The 18,146-nt window shown below is 42.4% G+C and overlaps 1 protein-coding gene across 1 annotated transcript in view; it reads left to right on the top strand.

Annotated features, from left to right (window-relative positions):
• Positions 1-18,146, top strand: part of LRRC27 (leucine rich repeat containing 27) — a 54,012-nt gene that overhangs the window by 10,283 nt on the left and 25,583 nt on the right. The window contains exon 5 of the mRNA XM_063435334.1: positions 6,544-6,696. Within this exon, the coding sequence (XP_063291404.1) occupies positions 6,544-6,696 (153 nt within the window). The remainder of the gene's footprint in view (positions 1-6,543; positions 6,697-18,146) is intronic.

The following is an 18,146-nucleotide window of genomic DNA, read 5'->3' as shown; positions in this document are numbered from 1 at the left end:
AAACACACCCCAGCACTACATACAAACACACAACTGCATTGAAATACTAACATTACATACATACATATTACATACATACTAACATTACAAACTCCTGCATTTAACCACCAGGAGAGTACACGAAAATCCACCTACATTCACACACATTTTCCATAGAAAAACATGCTTACATTCAAACACACAGACACTGTGCACTGTTCAGGGATGGGCAAAGGGTAGATCCCCAGATTGCAAAGTATTATGGGAGTTTTACAACAGTTGAAGATCATTCCTTGCACTGTGTTAGTTCCAGCACCACACAAGAATTGTGTAATTTTGCTGTACTTGTGTTGGTTTACATTTATCCACTTTTGTTAATTGTTGAGAATGCCAGCAATGGTTTATTCGTGACTGTCAGTGTATAGTGGTACGATGCAGCAACACCAGCCTTGAGCAACATTAGATGATGTTGCAGACTTGTGTTAAACTAATTTAAATATCAATAATACCCCTCCTAGATCTTTACAAATTCCATTTGCTGAGACCTCACCATTGATGGCTGCATTTTTCCATTTGCAGTATGTTAAGCAGTTAAGATTAATTGCCGCCATTTTCTGAGCTGCTGAGCGTGAATATTTGGTAATGCATTTTCACGTTTGTGTTCCTCTGCTCATAACTTGTCTCGTAGACAGTTGGATATTTTTCTCTTAATGTGACAGTGTAATAATATTACTTTTCCCTCCCAGCATTATGGCAATCTACAACCGAGTTGTGCAAAATGAAATGTAAATTAACTCCTGTGCTGTTTTATGCTGTGTGAGTAATTGCTTTGTAGCTTTTGATGCAATGAGAAATGTAAAACTGACTTTCTCAATTGATTAAATTGACGGGTTTCAGGGGATTTTATGGCTAAATGTTTGCATAAATATGGAAACCAAAGTAATGCTGTTAAGTGCAGTTAAAGGCGACTATTGCTTCATTTGAAATTTCCTATAACCTATAACTTGTGTTAAAGGGAAACTGGAGTCTTTCGAACCAGTACAGCTTAAAGGTACACTATAGTCACCAGAACAACTACAGCTTAATGTAGTTGTTCTGGTGAGTAGAATTATTCACTACAGGTATTAACATGCAAACACTGCCTCCCTCCCCCGAGACACCTCCAGTGGCCACTCCTCAGATGGCCACTGGAGGTGCTTCCTGGGGCAGTACTGCACAGTAGGCATCACTGCTATTCAGCGTCTCCACGCTCTGTATGGAGATGCATAATTTTCCTCATAGAGATGCATTGATTCAATGCGTATCTATGAGCAGGTGCGGATTGTCCAAAACGCTGTTTGGCCACGCCCCCACCCCAACCTCACCTCTTTGCAGATTTCAGCCAATCCAATGCTTTCCCTGTGGGATTGGCTAAAAATTGTAAGTTCTGATGATGTCACCAAGGAGGCGATCAAAGGCAGGGTCAGTGCCAGCGCACCCGTGTGGAGCTGGAAAAAAGGTATTAACCCCTGCTAAGGGGAGGCAAGCCACCTAAATGGTGGTTTAACACTATAGGGTTTAGGAATACATCATTGTCTTCCTGACCCTATAGTGTTCCTTTAATATAGTGGTTCTGGTGTCTATTGCCTACAGGCTTTTTAATGTAAATGCTACCTTTTCATAGAAAAGGCAGTGTTTGCATTGCTGCCTAGTATCACCTCTGGTGGCAGTCACTCAGACGATCACTAGAAGTGCTTCCTATCTCAGTGCTGCACACAGATTTGCTGCGCATGCGCAATAGCTTCCCAGTGCTTTCCTATGGGAAACATTGGATTAACTGAGATCCTCAAGGTTCATGTTCTCAGCCATGGAGGCAGGGCCAGCAACGGCAAAAGGTACAGCGGTGGAGAAAAGATAAGTAATTACCTTTTAACTCCACAAAGAGGGGATCGGGGATCTAAGCAGTTAGTTTAACTCTATATTGTGTATGTTTGTATTCCTAACATTATAGCGTTCCTTTAACCTTTTTTTTTTCAAGAACTGCTCCATTTTATTTTAAATGTATATTATACATTTAACAATTGACATCACAAGCCAGCTCACTCCTGGCACAACTAGGGCACCCATTGAACTGGAGGAGAAGCAGAAACAATATTTCTTGTTCTCCTATTCTCACTATGATATCTCTATGCTGACTGTCAGGTAGAAAAAAGGCAGAACTTTTAACGATGATTGACATGGAGCCATGATACAGATGCTAAATTCAGAATTGAGGTAAATACAGAGCTGTGGATTTCTACATTTAATTTTATTTTTGGAACCTTTACCAAACACATAACAGTTTTGTCATTGTCAATGGATCTTTGAATATTTTACAAAAAAAGCCCTGTAGGTGAAATCCTTTCTTTGTGTGTGTCAGTTTGGTGTGGAGCAAAAGCTCTGCCTTGCTGAAATTTTTTTTATTTCTTCCAAGTCTTGGTCCTTTATCTGTCAGATGCTGCATCAGTCATATTCTTACACATGCATGAGACGAGAATATAGAGATCTGTAATGGATCCTGTGAGACCTCGAGAACATCCATAGGCCGACTCCCAAGATATGCAGCTCCATAGCCTTCGCTAGCAATTTGGTGTCCATATGTACAGAAGTATTGTAGAGATAATGCACAAAAAATATGCAAAGCGGCAAATCTTAAAGGGATACTATACTGCCTGAAATGCAAAGCTGTATTCCGGGTACTGTAGCTCCGTCTGCCTCCCTCGATGTCCCTTGGAGCTGGATCGCTGCTCTGCCTTCACAGATGCACGCCTTCACTGATGGGGAAATAGCTGACGCTGAATGTCTTCATGCAGATCATGAGGACGTCCAGCGTCCGTTACCAGACCAAAAGTGTGTTAACAGCCAGAAAGAGCCACAAGTGGCTCCCTGGAACCGCATTGTTGAACATTGCAGCACTAAGTACAATAGGGACACTGCACCCAGACCACTTCTATGAACTGAAGTGGTCTAGTGTCCCTTTAAAAGATAAAATGGCAAATTGTCCTAAATTGTTTTAAAGTTCTTTCTTTTTGTGCAAATCCACACACATTTATTAATGAGCTTTGAGGTTTGCCCCCTCAAAATAGCTCAGCCAACGAGGAGCCTCTGAATCTGGTTTGTGGAGACTAAATAGTTGGATATGTTGACACTTTAACCCTTGCAGTGCTGGCTTAGTAGGAGTAGCTGATTAGTAGAAATATCATCGTTGCATGCAGTGCCTCTGTACTGCTCAGAGCAGGGGTTTCTTGTGATGGGAGTTAATTTATCAGTTTTCTACGTATGAAAGCTGAGGGCAGAGACACTTACGAGAGAGAAGCACACTCACCGCAGAGACACTAACAAAGAGAGATGTAATGTAGAAATGTAGTCTCTAGAATTGATAAGGTCAAACCCACCAATATTATTTTTGGTATTTGTTTGTTTTTTCTATTGGATGTAACTGAATTTATTTAAAAAAAAAAGAGAGAGAAACTTTGAACAACTCTCTACTACATACAGTACTTACAGTTAAAATGACTTGAGTAGCTCTGGATATAGAATGGAAAGAACACTGATTTATAAATGACTAAAAACAATGTTAGCCTAGCCGGTGTTGAGAAAAGGTCTCCTCCTCATAGGGAATAAATGTGAACAAAAGCTCCACCACTCTGGATACTATCCCCGATAGTCTTTGTAGTAACCGCTATAGGGACCAGTAACATTTCCAACACACAACTGGCCTTTGTCAAGTATACGAACACCAAACATTATATAATGTGTTAATTATAATCATCTGTAAAGTGGGCTAGGTTACACCTACACTGTTAAGTGGAGCGCTTGATTTAAAATATATTCATGTGAGGGGTAACTTGCCCGATGTTGTCTTGTAAAAATCTTAAACTTGTGGTACATCTAAGAGATAAAATAGACACAATATAGTGCAGATGGTATTTAAAATTTACCTAAATTAATTTTGATAAATAGGAACACTCACGTTTAAAGGAGCCTATATGTGTATATTGGCTTCGTAACGTGGCTTTAATGCTTTTAGGGCAACATCACACCTCTCACCTCCGAGTTATCTAGGAGAAATAATAAAGGAACAAAAGGAAACCAATTGTAGACTGTCAATAAAAACAGGTTAAAAAGTGGAACAGGTATAGTACTCACCTTTGTCAGAGCCTTAAAGGGACACTATAGTCACCTTAACAACTTTAGCTTAATGAAGCAGTTTTGGTGTGTAGAACATGCCCCTGCAGCCTCACTGCTCAATCCTCTGCCATTTAGGAGTTAAATCCCTTTGTTTATGAACCCTAGTCACACCTCCCTGCATGTGACTTGCACAGCCTTCCATAAACACTTCCTGTAAAGAGAGCCCTATTTAGGCTTTCTTTATTACAAGTTCTGTTTAATTAAGATTTTCTTATCCCCTGCTAAGTTAATAGCTTGCTAGACCCTGTAAGAGCCTCCTGTATGTGATTAAAGTTCAATTTAGAGATTGAGATACAATTATTTAAGGTAAATTACATCTGTTTGAAAGTGAAACCAGTTTTTTTTTCATGCAGGCTCTGTCAATCATAGCCAGGAGAGGTGTGGCTAGGGCTGCATAAACAGAAACAAAGTGATTTAACTCCTAAATGACAGTGAATTGAACAGTGAAATTGCAGGGGAATGATCTATACACTAAAACTGCTTTATTTAGCTAAAGTAATATAGGTGACTATAGTGTTCCTTTAAGGTCATGACTCTGAGGTATGATCGTATTGTTCCAATTTAGTGGGGATTGCACTACCCCTATGAAGATTCGGAATGCTCCAATGGAGTGACTGATGCCGTGCATTAGAAAAACTGCAATGTGGTACAAAGGATGCTGTTGCACCCAAGGCAAACAGACACCCAGTAAGCCAGCCATACGGCTCCCATGAGAGGTTTGGCTAAACTGTTGGATCTGAAAGCATGTTAAAGTATTTGGATATGGTAACTATTGTTTTCCTATATTTTTTCACTTTTTTTGTTTATGTAGGATGCCATCTGTGATGCCTTCACCATGATCATCATACCTGATCCCCATAGCATATGTAGCTGTACCATCATACAGCAATGAAGAAATAGATTTGATTTTTGTTTTCTATTATTTGTATTAAAATGTTTTGTGAAATTAATCAATAAGATTTAATTCCCTTTTTAGATGTATATGGAAAAATATGTCGATATTTGATTTTAGTTGGTGTATTCTGCTTAGAATTACTTTACTTGCTACCTGCATTAACACGTGAGAGCCAAATGTGCCTGCTAGGAGCATCCATTAGCCAATCCGCTAGTGTTAACTGATCACTCTTGACCAATGAGTTGTGCTTATTTCAGGTAGAGAACTACCAGCTCTCACTGAGCTGTAGGAGAAGTGGAGAGGGCCACATAGATGACCCCAAGTAAGGTGTTGCCAAGGCAAGCTGTAGTAGTGATGGTACTTTGTGTATTCCTGTAAGGTTTTCTATTGACAGATTTATTATCATTAATAAATATGCCAAATGCGAGCAATTTACCCACATACGCAGTCAAGCTGTCCAGTCACAGTTAGGTAACATTTTTCATTCCTTTTATTTGTTTTTCTACTTGTTTTTTTTTCTTTTCAGCCTTTAATAGAAGAAATATATTTTGTATTGTGCATTTTTGTTCTCTCATATCGGTGTAATAGAACTGTGTAATCTTTAGCTTTAGGCCTTAGATACATGTAGCACAAGTCAGACATGGTCAAAATGGTGTTCTAGTCTGGCGTACATTCGCTGTACATTTCTAGCCATGCCTCCCATTAAATGATAATTGCATATAATAAACACATAGGTTTACATGACCCTCAGGAATCATGCTGAATTCGGAAGCCTTTGTTGTGTTAAAATATTATTAGCAAAACCTGTACTAGCCAAAATAAATCAGTATATGGAGTGTTGAGAACATAAACTAATTGAATATGTTTTTCATCAGTAACAAATTAATTTTTCTGTGTACTTCAGAGGACTCACACAGCTATTATTGTCTTCAAACAAATGCCACATGACTTTAATAAATTAATTTTAGGTTCTATTAGCTTTGCCTTGGAATCCAACAACAATCAACAATAAATTGCTTGGTAAATTTATCCTCTAATCCATTATATTACATCATATGTTGGCAAACATTCCAACACAATCATTCAGTCATAAAGACATTCTTTATTAAAGTATCAAACTAAAGGGTGACGTTTTGGCCCCTTAGGGCCCTTATCAAACCCCTTGTGGGAGCCAAATGTCACTCATTAGTTTGGTCTCTAATAATTGATCTGAAAGATTGTGCGGGAGGGTTTGCTTTCCTTGAAGTCCCTTTGGGGTGAGCTAGTGTCCATGCATCTTGGGTGGGACAATGTCCTCTGTTCTTTGTCTCACATTAGTTTATGTTAGTGTGGATTGTTTTTTTTTTGTTTGTTTTGTTTTTTTATTGTGTGCTGTGTTGAATAGTTTGTAAATCATGTTTGCAGACATACAATTTTGTAAAGCGAAACTCTGTTCAAGAGATCTTACTTTTTTCCCGCAGGTGACTTATCTACGCTCAAAGCTTTAAATCTTAGACATTGCCCACTTGACTTTCCCCCACAAGATATCGTACAGAAAGGAATTGAGTCCATTTTGTTATTTCTTCAAAACGCAAAGACTGCAGTTCATCTGACTTCTGAAGTGGAGGAATCAAGTAGGTTAACATGAAGATATTTTATCATGCTATATAAAGAAATCTTACTTAAAAATTCACTTGGTTGGGAAGATTAGTCTGTGCACATGTACATAATGTCATCTTCTTCCTAATCTCTCATTAAAGTGAATGTCTGAATGATGACCTATCACTTGTTCAAAATCAATATCTAATTTCAATCAATTTTTAAATAGTCAATAAGTCACACTCATAAGTAAAAGCAACAACCACACCCATTTACTTGCTTATTCGGGTCACATTTTTTAGAATTTTTATATCCGGTGATATACAATAAAAAATTTTAATAAACACAAAATGAGTATTACACATTATGCAGAATGACAGATATAAGCAATCAGTTCAATCTCCTATTTTGTTTTAAATATTAATATAACAAAATTTGCAAAACGATTCTAGCCAAAGGCCAATAGAAAGTCACATCTTCATGATGCAATAATGTATGATTGTGAATACTGATATCTTATTATTATTTTTAAAATAGGCCAAAATATTTGTATCTTTGCTATCATTTTGATATTACTTGGCTTTCTGGATTTGTTGAGCTCTCTCCCTCATATCAATATCAGAGTCATACAGCTGATTAAAGTAAATTGAAAATAGCAGATTGTATAAACTTCCTGCAATCGAAATGGTAGCCTCAGCTGTGATGTGTACCCAAAATCAAAGGGGGCAACGGAGGGGGGATTGATGCAGTTTCAACAAAGATGATGATCATAGCAGAGTTAAACATTGCACCATAAGGATGGAGCAGAACCCTTCTTTACCAGGATTTTTTTTCACATGAGTGAAACAAACTAGTGAAAAGGAAAGAGAGAAACCAATGCCAATCTCATCTCCAACTCTAGTCAGGCCTCCACTACCCCTCTTGAAACAATGTGGACCAAGTTGTTTGGGTACCATATATGGGCAATTGATTGACTGGCTGCTCCTGTAATAGGTACAGAGAGGCCCAGAGCCTTAAGTAAAGCACGTGCCTCTGTGGTAGAGGAGAGTTTATGCATAAGTTGTCATAAGTTGCTATGAGGGACGTAGGTGCTCTCCATCTGAATTCCACTCTGGTCGCCTGCAGCAGTCATGTGACAAAATTAAGAGACCGTTGCCACTGAAGTGTGGAAGAGGTGAGACTCTTCAAAGGAGTACACAGTCTTGCCCCATAGTACCGGCATTATATAACCCTTATTTTGGAAGGAAGATCAGCAGACCTTAATGTCCCACATAGCAGTAGGTGCCCGGGGAGTTTTAGGCGATGGTATGCCACATCAAAAGGCATCTGAGGTAGTGTGTTGGTTCCTCAGCAGTAATGGTGTCTGGTATGCTGCTAATTTTTAAAGGGTTGCATTGGCATTGATCTTCCATATCAGCCATTTGCAAGGTGCATATTGGCAGATTGTATTTGATGAAAAATGTCCCTCGTGGTAGACTATGTCTAACATAAGGTTCAGCTGACATAAGTGAGGTAGAGGTCTCAGGACTTTGCACGGCAGCCATCTTGGCCCATGTTTGACACTGAAAAAGTGTCCCAATATCATTCATTTCGGCTGGTGCCCAGGCTGGCTGTTTCTGAGATCGGTGTCCCATAGTCAAGGCATTATCAGCGGAGGCCAAGTTAAAGGCCTTACAAGACTTTCCGCCTATGAAGAACCACCAGGGAGACTCTTAAGTGCAAGGAGGGATGGTGAGCACTAGGCCCTGGATCTGCTTCTCGGTTGCCTTGTCTTTGGGGCAGGAAAGAACAGTGTCTATATGCTCAGGACGACACTTGGAGCTAAGTGCATTGTCACTCCTGGCTGGATGGCTCAGTGAGCTCAAGGTGATCAGCATTTTTTAGCACAATTTACAGGACTGCAAAATGTGCTTCCGCTCTGTCTCACTGGCAAGCTCCATCCCCATTGTGCCTTCCACTCACCATTATTCCATCATTCAATTACATAACATCATTCACTTGCATATGCATAATGCAGTGAAGGAATTCGAGGGAAAAAAAATATCTGATATGGATATGAGGGAGAGAGCTCCACAAATTCAGAAAGCCAAGTAATATCAAAATGATAGCAAAGATACAAATATTTTTGCCTATTTTAAAGACCATAACAAGATATCAGTATTCACAATCATACATTATTGCATCATGAAGATGTGACTTTCTATGGCTGCCGTGGTAATTCGCACCTGTATCATTGCAATAAATGCATCTGTTTGACTGTGAATAGTCTATAAATTGAGATCAATTTGGCACTGACCGGCATCAGAATTTTTTTTTTAGACAACGTGATTTCTGTTTTTAACTGGCAACGTAGCTAAGTGGTTAATGCTCCAACTGCTTTATCTTTAGTATCAGTTTAAACCTTAGGGTCACATGCTCAATTCCTGTGAATTCCTGAAACATCCTGATTCATTTTATTTCCATTCTATTCAATAGAACATGCTTGAGAACTAACGAAAGTTAAATATAAACCCACATTATCGTATATAATTATTAAAAGGTATGATGTAGCATACACTTTATGTTTGGCATATGACACGCTGTTGTAGATTTGTAGAATGTAATACATTGTATACATTTAGAAACAGCTATTCAAAAAATATTGTACTTTGTTTTTAATTCACTGTCTGTTTAAGATTGCAAATATATTACTGAAAAATACATTAATTCAAGAAGGACCCGTTTTAACTGTCATAGTTACTTATTCGGTAAATGTGAATTTAGATGATTTGACGTAGTAATTGTCTAAAGTTACTGAATTAAAGACTCTTTTTTCAATTTTGTTTCTGTGTATTGCAGACTAAAATGTACAATTATTTGCAATTCCTGGCTTAGTAAACACAAACTGTTGAGGGCTATTCATGCAATTGTCCCGATTAGAGGGAAACGGAGAGAACATTGTAAGGAAGTACAGGAAGTTCTCTGGCAAATATTTATTACCATGAAGAGCCTGGAGGCAACAGAATTTAATTAGTGAGTTTAATAAGACATTAGTCATAGATTAGAATAACTTTTAAAAGATTGATGATGGCCAGAACAAGAGATCTGCCAGAGGACTCTAGCAATATCTTGATGTGATTACTCCGTTCCTTCTGACATAGCTTTGTAATGAAAGCCCGTTCAGATTTTTAGTGTTTATATTGATGGACAGTGCATAAAGTACCATAATTTATTGGTCCTGTGCTTTAGAACAAAAGAGCTAATTTGGGGTTAAACAGCAAGCGCTCACACATCCATAAAACATCATTAAAGAATGGTAGCTGTATGTTTTACTTTTATTTGTTTCTGGATACAATTTACTCCTTTACCCCTCCCTGTATCTTTTTTCAAAAGTTAAAAGAACACTCTGCTCCCTAAATAAAACAAAATGCATCACTATTTAGTAGATATACCCCCAAATAAAAAATGACTTCAATTATGTATTTTTCAGTGGGGGATATTTTATAAAAAACACTTGTAAAAGCTGCAGATCTTGTGCCTAAAGTAAGCCCTCCTCTTCAAACCCAGCTCAGACTTTCTTTGGCTGTCCAATCACAGACTTCCCAATGCAACTCAATAAGAAGTCTTTGCAGGTGCTCTGGGCAATTGCTGCCTCTTGAGTTTAGCTCCACTGATCTGCACTATCAGGAAGTAACATGACCTGTTGTGTGCTTGACAGCCAGGGGGTGTAACAAGGTTAATTTTAAAAGTGCCTGTTTCTATATTTATGTGTGTCAAGTGTCCCTTTTATAGTGTATCTCTAATTGTATCTATTTTATGATCAACCTTTTTTGTATGATTAAAGTTCACTTTAGAGAGCAGGCAATAAGAACTTTTAAAGTAAGTTACATCTAATTGAAAGTGAAACCATTTTTTTTTCATGCATGGTGTGTCAGTCACAGCCAGGGGAGGTGTGACTAGAGCTGCATAGACAGAAACAAAAGGGATTGAACTCCTAAATTGCAGAGATTTGACCAGTGAGACTGCAGGATCATGATCTATACACTAAAACTGCTCCCTTAAGCTAAAGTTGTTTTGGTGACTCTAGTGTCCCTTTAAAATTCACGTTTAATGCATATACTCATTTCATTATACCAAAGCAAGGTGCTTAAATGCACCGTTCTTGTACTCTCCCAGGAAACGGAGACAGGAGCAACGCCACAATGAAATTTATACATATGTATTAGATGCTATTTTTGACATGAACATGTTGAGTAGGTAGCTAAAGGTAGAGTTGGAATGTATGCAATATGTTATTGATAAATATGATGTGAGGGTAGTAGAGATTAGGTAAGGAATACAGGTGGGAGTGGGGGATCCAGGATTGGGGATAGAGAGATGATTGAATGCCAAAAGAGAAGAAGAAAAAAGGGGTAATCAAATATAAGCTTTGATGTGGAGGATACTATCTACTGAAGATGAAGCCAAGGGAAGTCTAAGAGAAAACTCGGTTTTGAGTACCCCTACTGCAGTAATTTCTGGAACCTGCTCAGACCAGCAGAGTCAATTCAGTGTTTCTTCTTTAAAACGGAATAGCATGACTAGATGAGTACTATTTTATCAGTATATATGGCCAAATAAATATATACTGTTGTTCAGGGCCGCCATCAGGGGGTGACAACCATGATGGTTGTCACAGGACCGGCGGTCCTGGGGGGCCCGGACTGCTCTGGCAGTCCTGGGCCCCACTTTCCCTCTCTGCACACATAGATAGCGAATATCGCTATCTATGTGTGCAGCCTCGGGCCCCTGGCTCCCTGTTACCGCAGAGGGGGCCCAGCAGACTGCCTCTTTTCTCTTCTAATAACTTCTAATGCGAGACCCGGTTACAATGGCAACGCTCCGCGGGTCTCGCGAGAGTTATTAGAAGAGAGGAGAAGAGAAGAGTAGAAGCAGTGTGCTGGGCCCCCTCTGCGGTAACAGGGAGCCGGGGAGCCCCCCCCACCAGACCACCAGGGATGGAATCTCCCCCCTCCCTGGACACAGGTAAGCAGGGAGGGGGGAGAAACATTTAATTAAATTTAATATACACTAACACAACACACACTCTGCATACACTAACACAACACACACTCTGCATACACTAACACAACACACACACTGCATACACTAACACACACACACACACACTGCATACACTAACACACACACACACACTGCATACACTAACACAACACACACTGCATTCACTAACACACACTGCATACACTAACACACTAACACAACATACACTGCATACACTAACACACACACACACACACACTGCATACACTAATACAACACACACACACTGCATACACTAATACAACACACACACTGCATACACTACACACTAACACACTCACTGCATACCCACTACACTGACACACACTCTGCATTCGCTACACATTAACACACACTCTGCATTCGCTACACATTAACACACTATCTGCATTCACTACAAATTAACACTATCTGCATTCACTACAAATTAACACTCTCTGCATTCACTACACATTAACACTCTCTGCATTCACTACACATTAACACACACTCTGCATTTACTACACATTTACACACACTCTGCATTTACTACACATTTACACACACTCTGCAGTCACTGCACTAACACACACACTACATTCATTACACTGACACACTGCATTCACTACACACTAACACACACTCTGCATTCACTATACTGACACACACTCTGCATTCACTACACTAACATACACTCTGCATTAACTGTACACACAGCATCCACTACACAAACATGTATTCACAGCACACACACTACATCCGCCACAAATTGAAACACTCTGCATTCACTATACACAGACACTGCGTCTAATACACCCACTACAGACACTGCATCCACTAAACACATTTCATCTAGTACATACAAACACTACATCCACTACACAAACACACACTACATCACTGTACACACACTACATCCACTACTCAAACACACTCTGCATTCACTATACACACTGCATCCGCTACACAAACACACACTCTGCATTCACTGCACAAACAGTATCTAATACACACAAACACTACATCCATTACACTTATTCTAATTCACTTCCACTACACACACCACATTCAGTCCTGCATCATTGTCAGCGGACTAGGTAGGGCGTGGGCGGGCCCGGGAGGGAGGGAGTGGGGGGCCCAGACCTTGTGTTTTGTCAGGGGCCCCAAAATTTCTGATGGCGTCCCTGCTGTTGTTATTTAAAGCTGGGTCAAATGATGGAAACTGATTCAAAACTGGATCAAGTAAAGTCTGTAAAATTATGGAGATGGTTCTACCCCAGGATAGATCCATGGGATGAAATAAGTCCTCTCCTGGACAATACAGATGTACAAACACTATTGAAAACAGGTTGGAAGAGAACCTGGAGACAGTCTTTTCCAGATTACACCAAAATATTTCTGGCACTATACAATCTAGATCACTGGTAAAGAAGGATGTGTCACAAGTTTTTTTGTTTTGTTTTGTTTTTTTTAGGTTTTTTTGTTTGTTTGTTTTTTCATTAATAGATTTTTATATAGAATCTGAAAATGTTATTATGGCCATAGGGGAAAATACAAAACTTAAGAGGTTCAGATCACTCTCCATTCAGTGAAATTGCACACTTGTCTCCCTTGCCCCAACGTTTGATTCTCAGAGCTGTTAAGACTCTTAAAGGGACACTATAGTCACCTGAACAAATTTAGCTTAATGAAGCAGTTTTGGTGTATAGAACATGCCCCTGCAGCTTCACTGCTCAATCCTCTGCTGTAACGGAGCTCCGTGTACTCCGACCGAGTACCCTCCGTTGATGGATGCTCCTAGCGCTCTCAGAGGTCTCCAAGCACTGCAGACGACACCACAACCACCGCAGACTCCACAACCGCCGTAGCTTAACTGGAGCCGCGCCGTCTTCCTTCCACCCTGGATCGGCTTCTGTCCTCCAGGACCGTGTGGGGAAGACCTCTCCTCCAGGAGAGCATATCTGGAACAAGCTCTTAAAAGAGCTAAGTGATTAAGAGCTCAGGGGAATATGCAGAGCATAGCAATCCCCAGTGTGATATAGCAGTTCCCTCCGATAACGAGACAAGGCTACGTATTGAGGGTCAGAAGAGGTCTGAGGACTGGAACACCCAGCCTGCTTTTTATTACAAAAAGGTACACACAGGACACTCCCAGGGGGAGGTTGAAATTAACCAATCACCTACATGGTACCACCCCCACGTCTCCTCTCCTCAGATAAACACATAACATAATTATAGCATACAGGAAAAATACAGTTTTTACACATACACTGTAACTTTAAAACTATACATTCAATCCATAACAATTACATATTTGGAATCAGCATACTTTAAACATAAACACTTCCAAAAATCAGCCAAATCCCCCCAGTGGATCAAAAGTTAGCTGGAGGTCCCTTTATGACCGACCGCAAGCACAATTTCCTGCCCAAAACAGTTCCATAGATTTGGGCTGTGCGGCCGGTCAATTTCATGCCGAAAAAACGACTAAGTCCCATTTCAAACGGGACTTAGTCTCTGGAGCTGAAAAACGAAGTGTAGGAGAAGGTAAGGGTCAGCGGTGTTCGGTAAAATGTGTAGCCGATTTCAGTTCCATGAATTTGGCTACACATACCGCTGACCTCGTTCGAATGAACAAAGATGGCCGCCGCCACGTGTTCGTTTGTCGAATGGCGGCCACTTCGAATACTTCGGCACTTCGGCTGCATCCGAAGTGCCCATTTAAAGCTGCAGCACTGTTCCAAATTATTTAAAGGGACAGTCTTATAAAATCCAATCTGCTAAAAGAGTCTTTAACAGGTAATACCTTCCAGGGGTCATAGTCATGAGGCAGGAGGCTGGCAAATAGGCTTCTCCACAACAAAGTGGCGAAGGGCACTTCGTCACACATCTCCCCTTTGGGGGGAAGACTAACCAGGCACCTGACCTTCTGTCGTTCAGTGCCTCCGTTAGTCGATCCACCAACCCACAATAAACAGATGCCAGAGTAGCCCTCCCACAACAACCAGTCACTGCACCTGGATATTTGTCCGTGGTAATGAGGCAATATGCTGAGGGAACTTGAAGGGCAGAGGCCAGCGGCGCTCTGCCCTGATGCCAGCTCTTCTGCTGGGGTAGCCCTCAGGACCTCAGGCTCTGGACCAGGGACAAAGGTAGGGCAGAGGCCGACTGCACTCTGCCCAGCTGCCAGCTCTTCCGCTGGGGTAGCCTGCAGGACATCAGGTTCTGGATCCGGGACAAAGGTAGGGCAGAGGCCGACTGCACTCTGCCCAGCTGCCAGCTCTTCCGCTGGGGTAGCCTGCAGGACATCAGGTTCTGGATCAGGGACAAAGGTAGGGCAGAGGCCGACTGCACTCTGCCCTGCTGCCATCTCTTCCACTGGGGTAGCCTGCAGGACATCAGGCTCTGGATCAGGGACAAAGGTAGGGCAGAGGCCGACTGCACTCTGCCCAGCTGCCAGCTCGTCTGCTGGGGTACTGTGACCATAGTCCAGCTCAGTAGCCAAGGGAACATGGAAGTCAGTAGGGGTTAACCTCACCTCTGTTAACCCTGGTGCCACGCTAGGAGTTAGCTGGGGAGGGGAATTTGTACTTACCCCCTCCTCCTTTTGTCCCGGTGAGAGCAGTTGGGGATCTGGGCAGGCTGTCCAGCATCCCTGTAGGTCAGGCACAGAGACCACGGTCCCATCTGCGCCGTCTGGGGGATTGGTGTCTCCCCTTGTTAGGGGAAGCTGCCGCTGGGGAGAGGGGGTGCTGTGCTCCTCTCCCTGAAACACAGGCTGCCGCTGGAGAGGGAGACCGCCTGTCTCCACTCCCGTAACATTGTCCTGCTGCTGGAGAGAGGGACCAACTGTCTCTGCTCTCTGTAGGACACACTGCTGCTGGGGGGGAAGGACGACACCTTCGGCCCCCTGTAACTCACACTGTCGCTGGGGAGGAAGGCCGACACCTTCAGCTCCCTGGGGTTCACACGGCCGCTGGGGGGGGATGGACGACACCTTCGGCCCCCTGGGGTACACACTGCCGCTGGGGAGGAAGGACGGCACCTTCAGCTCCCTGGGGTACACACTGCCGCTGGGGGGGGAAGGACGACACCTTCGGCCCCCTGGGGTTCACACTGCTGCTGGAGATCTGGGTTGGCTGCCCAGCATCCCTGTAGGGCCGGTAGAGAGACCTCGGTCCCATCTCTACCTGCCATCTGGAGGGCATCGCCGGACCAGTCAGGGAGGTCTGGTTCTGCTTGTCGGGTAGGTTGGGGCTGCATGAAGCTGAGCAGGTGTAGGTAGTCTTGCTCCAGCTCCCACTCCCTTGTTACCAGGTGGGTCATGTCTTTTCTCACCTCGCGTTCGTCAGCCCAGACATACATGCCCATCCGATAGTCGTAGATGTCCCAAAACCTAGACTCCTCTGTGCGGCCGAAATCAGGCTCCTCCTCCATGGCATCCTGAAGTAGACCAGGACCATCATAATCATCCCCCTCCGGTAAGTCGTGCTCGGCTGTCCAGGGAGTAAGTCGAATGGTATGCCACCAGAGGGCCTGGTATGCGTTGTCTAGCCCGATCTCTCGCCATACCAGGGTCTCTAGTCTTGCCACCCACTCATCCAGGGGCTGCTCTCCCAATAGACACATTCGCATTGCCACACGCTTCTGTAGCCGCTGCTCATCACTGGGGAGACTCTCACCTCGCCGCCACTGGGCATCTTCCAGGGCATCATACCAGAGTTCCTTTCTGGCTGCATCCCTGTAATCTGCGGCCTCCTCCTCATCCTCATCATGGAACGCTGTCCGCAAACCAGCTGATTCCATCCTGTTGTAGCCAGGGGCGCTGCCCAATGGCTAGCGTTGCCCTCAATTGTAACTCCAAACGTTACCAGTGTCTCTGAGCTGCTTCTCCTCGCACTAGGACGCCATCCCACCGCTGCCACCAATGTAACGGAGCTCCGTGTACTCCGACCGAGTACCCTCCGTTGATGGATGCTCCTAGCGCTCTCAGAGGTCTCCAAGCACTGCAGAGGACACCACAACCACCGCAGACTCCACAACCGCCGTAGCTTAACTGGAGCCGCGCCGTCTTCCTTCCACCCTGGATCGGCTTCTGTCCTCCAGGACCGTGTGGGGAAGACCTCTCCTCCAGGAGAGCATATCTGGAACAAGCTCTTAAAAGAGCTAAGTGATTAAGAGCTCAGGGGAATATGCAGAGCATAGCAATCCCCAGTGTGATATAGCAGTTCCATCCAATAACGAGACAAGGCTACGTATTAAGGGTCAGAAGAGGTCTGAGGACTGGAACACCCAGCTTGCTTTTTATTACAAAAAGGTACACACAGGACACTCCCAGGGGGAGGTTGAAATTAACCAATCACCTACATGGTACCACCCCCACGTCTCCTCCCCTCAGATAAACACATAACATAATTATAGCATACAGTAAAAATACAGTTTTTACACATACACTGTAACTTTAAAACTATACATTCAATCTCCATAACAATTACATATTTGGAATCAGCATACTTCAAACATAAACACTTCCAAAAATCAGCCAAATCCCCCCAGTAATAAAGAAGTGGGTTGGCCCATGAGATTCTCAGGTGTGGCCGGACAGGGAGGGGGTAACCCTCAAGGTATAAAGTGCAAAGGGAGAAGAGACTGTCCTTATGATTTTCCTAATATAGGGATGTTAGTTTCAGACAAGATCTTCCTAAATTGTTAGGAGCCAAAAGTTCTTAGGGTTATTTTTCCCAAAAGACTTTGGTGTACTGAAGCAAAAAAGCGTTAAAACATAATACTTTAATAGGGAAATAAACGATCCTAACGTAAACAGTCACCAATTTAAATTGCAGCAGTATGATGGCTAGCTCTCAGCTAGCATCCAGACTTACTAGCACAGAAAAAATCGGGGTGTGTAGGTAGGGGGGGAGACATTAAGGGGAAGACACAACATAAAATGTGGACGCAGGTTGTGTGATGATCCAACACTGTGTGCACAGATATCGTTATTCCTCTAGTATGGGTCTACAAGTGGAATAACTTCCTACACTTTAGATGGAGACAAGTGTCAAAAATGTGTAGCGTAATGCACTTGTAACCAGGTAAATACAACAATAAATGTTTCGGATAAGGTAATGTATCAAAGCCCTTTCCAGAGAACAGATATTTCGCTACTTTCTAGTACTTCCATTGGGATGGATACAAGTGTGCACCATGTGTAACGTAATACGTATATAGCCAATTTACTCTATCACCAGGTATTCCAAGTGAATGAATACCGATGTCAGATCACCTTGTATAGCGCAATGTATTTTAACCACAGTTATTTGTCAACAAGTGTTCCGGGTAAGGCTGTTTTTCTCCCAGAGCACATATAAGTGGTTATTCTTTTTCACTGTATCCTCTCAGGGATTAGTTAGTGGTTCTAAGCCGTGAGAGGCTATTGGGAGTGAAT

This window comes from Pelobates fuscus, chromosome 10, assembly GCF_036172605.1.
Source record: "Pelobates fuscus isolate aPelFus1 chromosome 10, aPelFus1.pri, whole genome shotgun sequence".
NCBI classification, from domain to species: domain Eukaryota; kingdom Metazoa; phylum Chordata; class Amphibia; order Anura; family Pelobatidae; genus Pelobates; species Pelobates fuscus.
The sequence above is the reverse complement of the archived record's forward strand: the minus strand, read 5'-3'. Positions and strand labels throughout refer to the sequence as shown.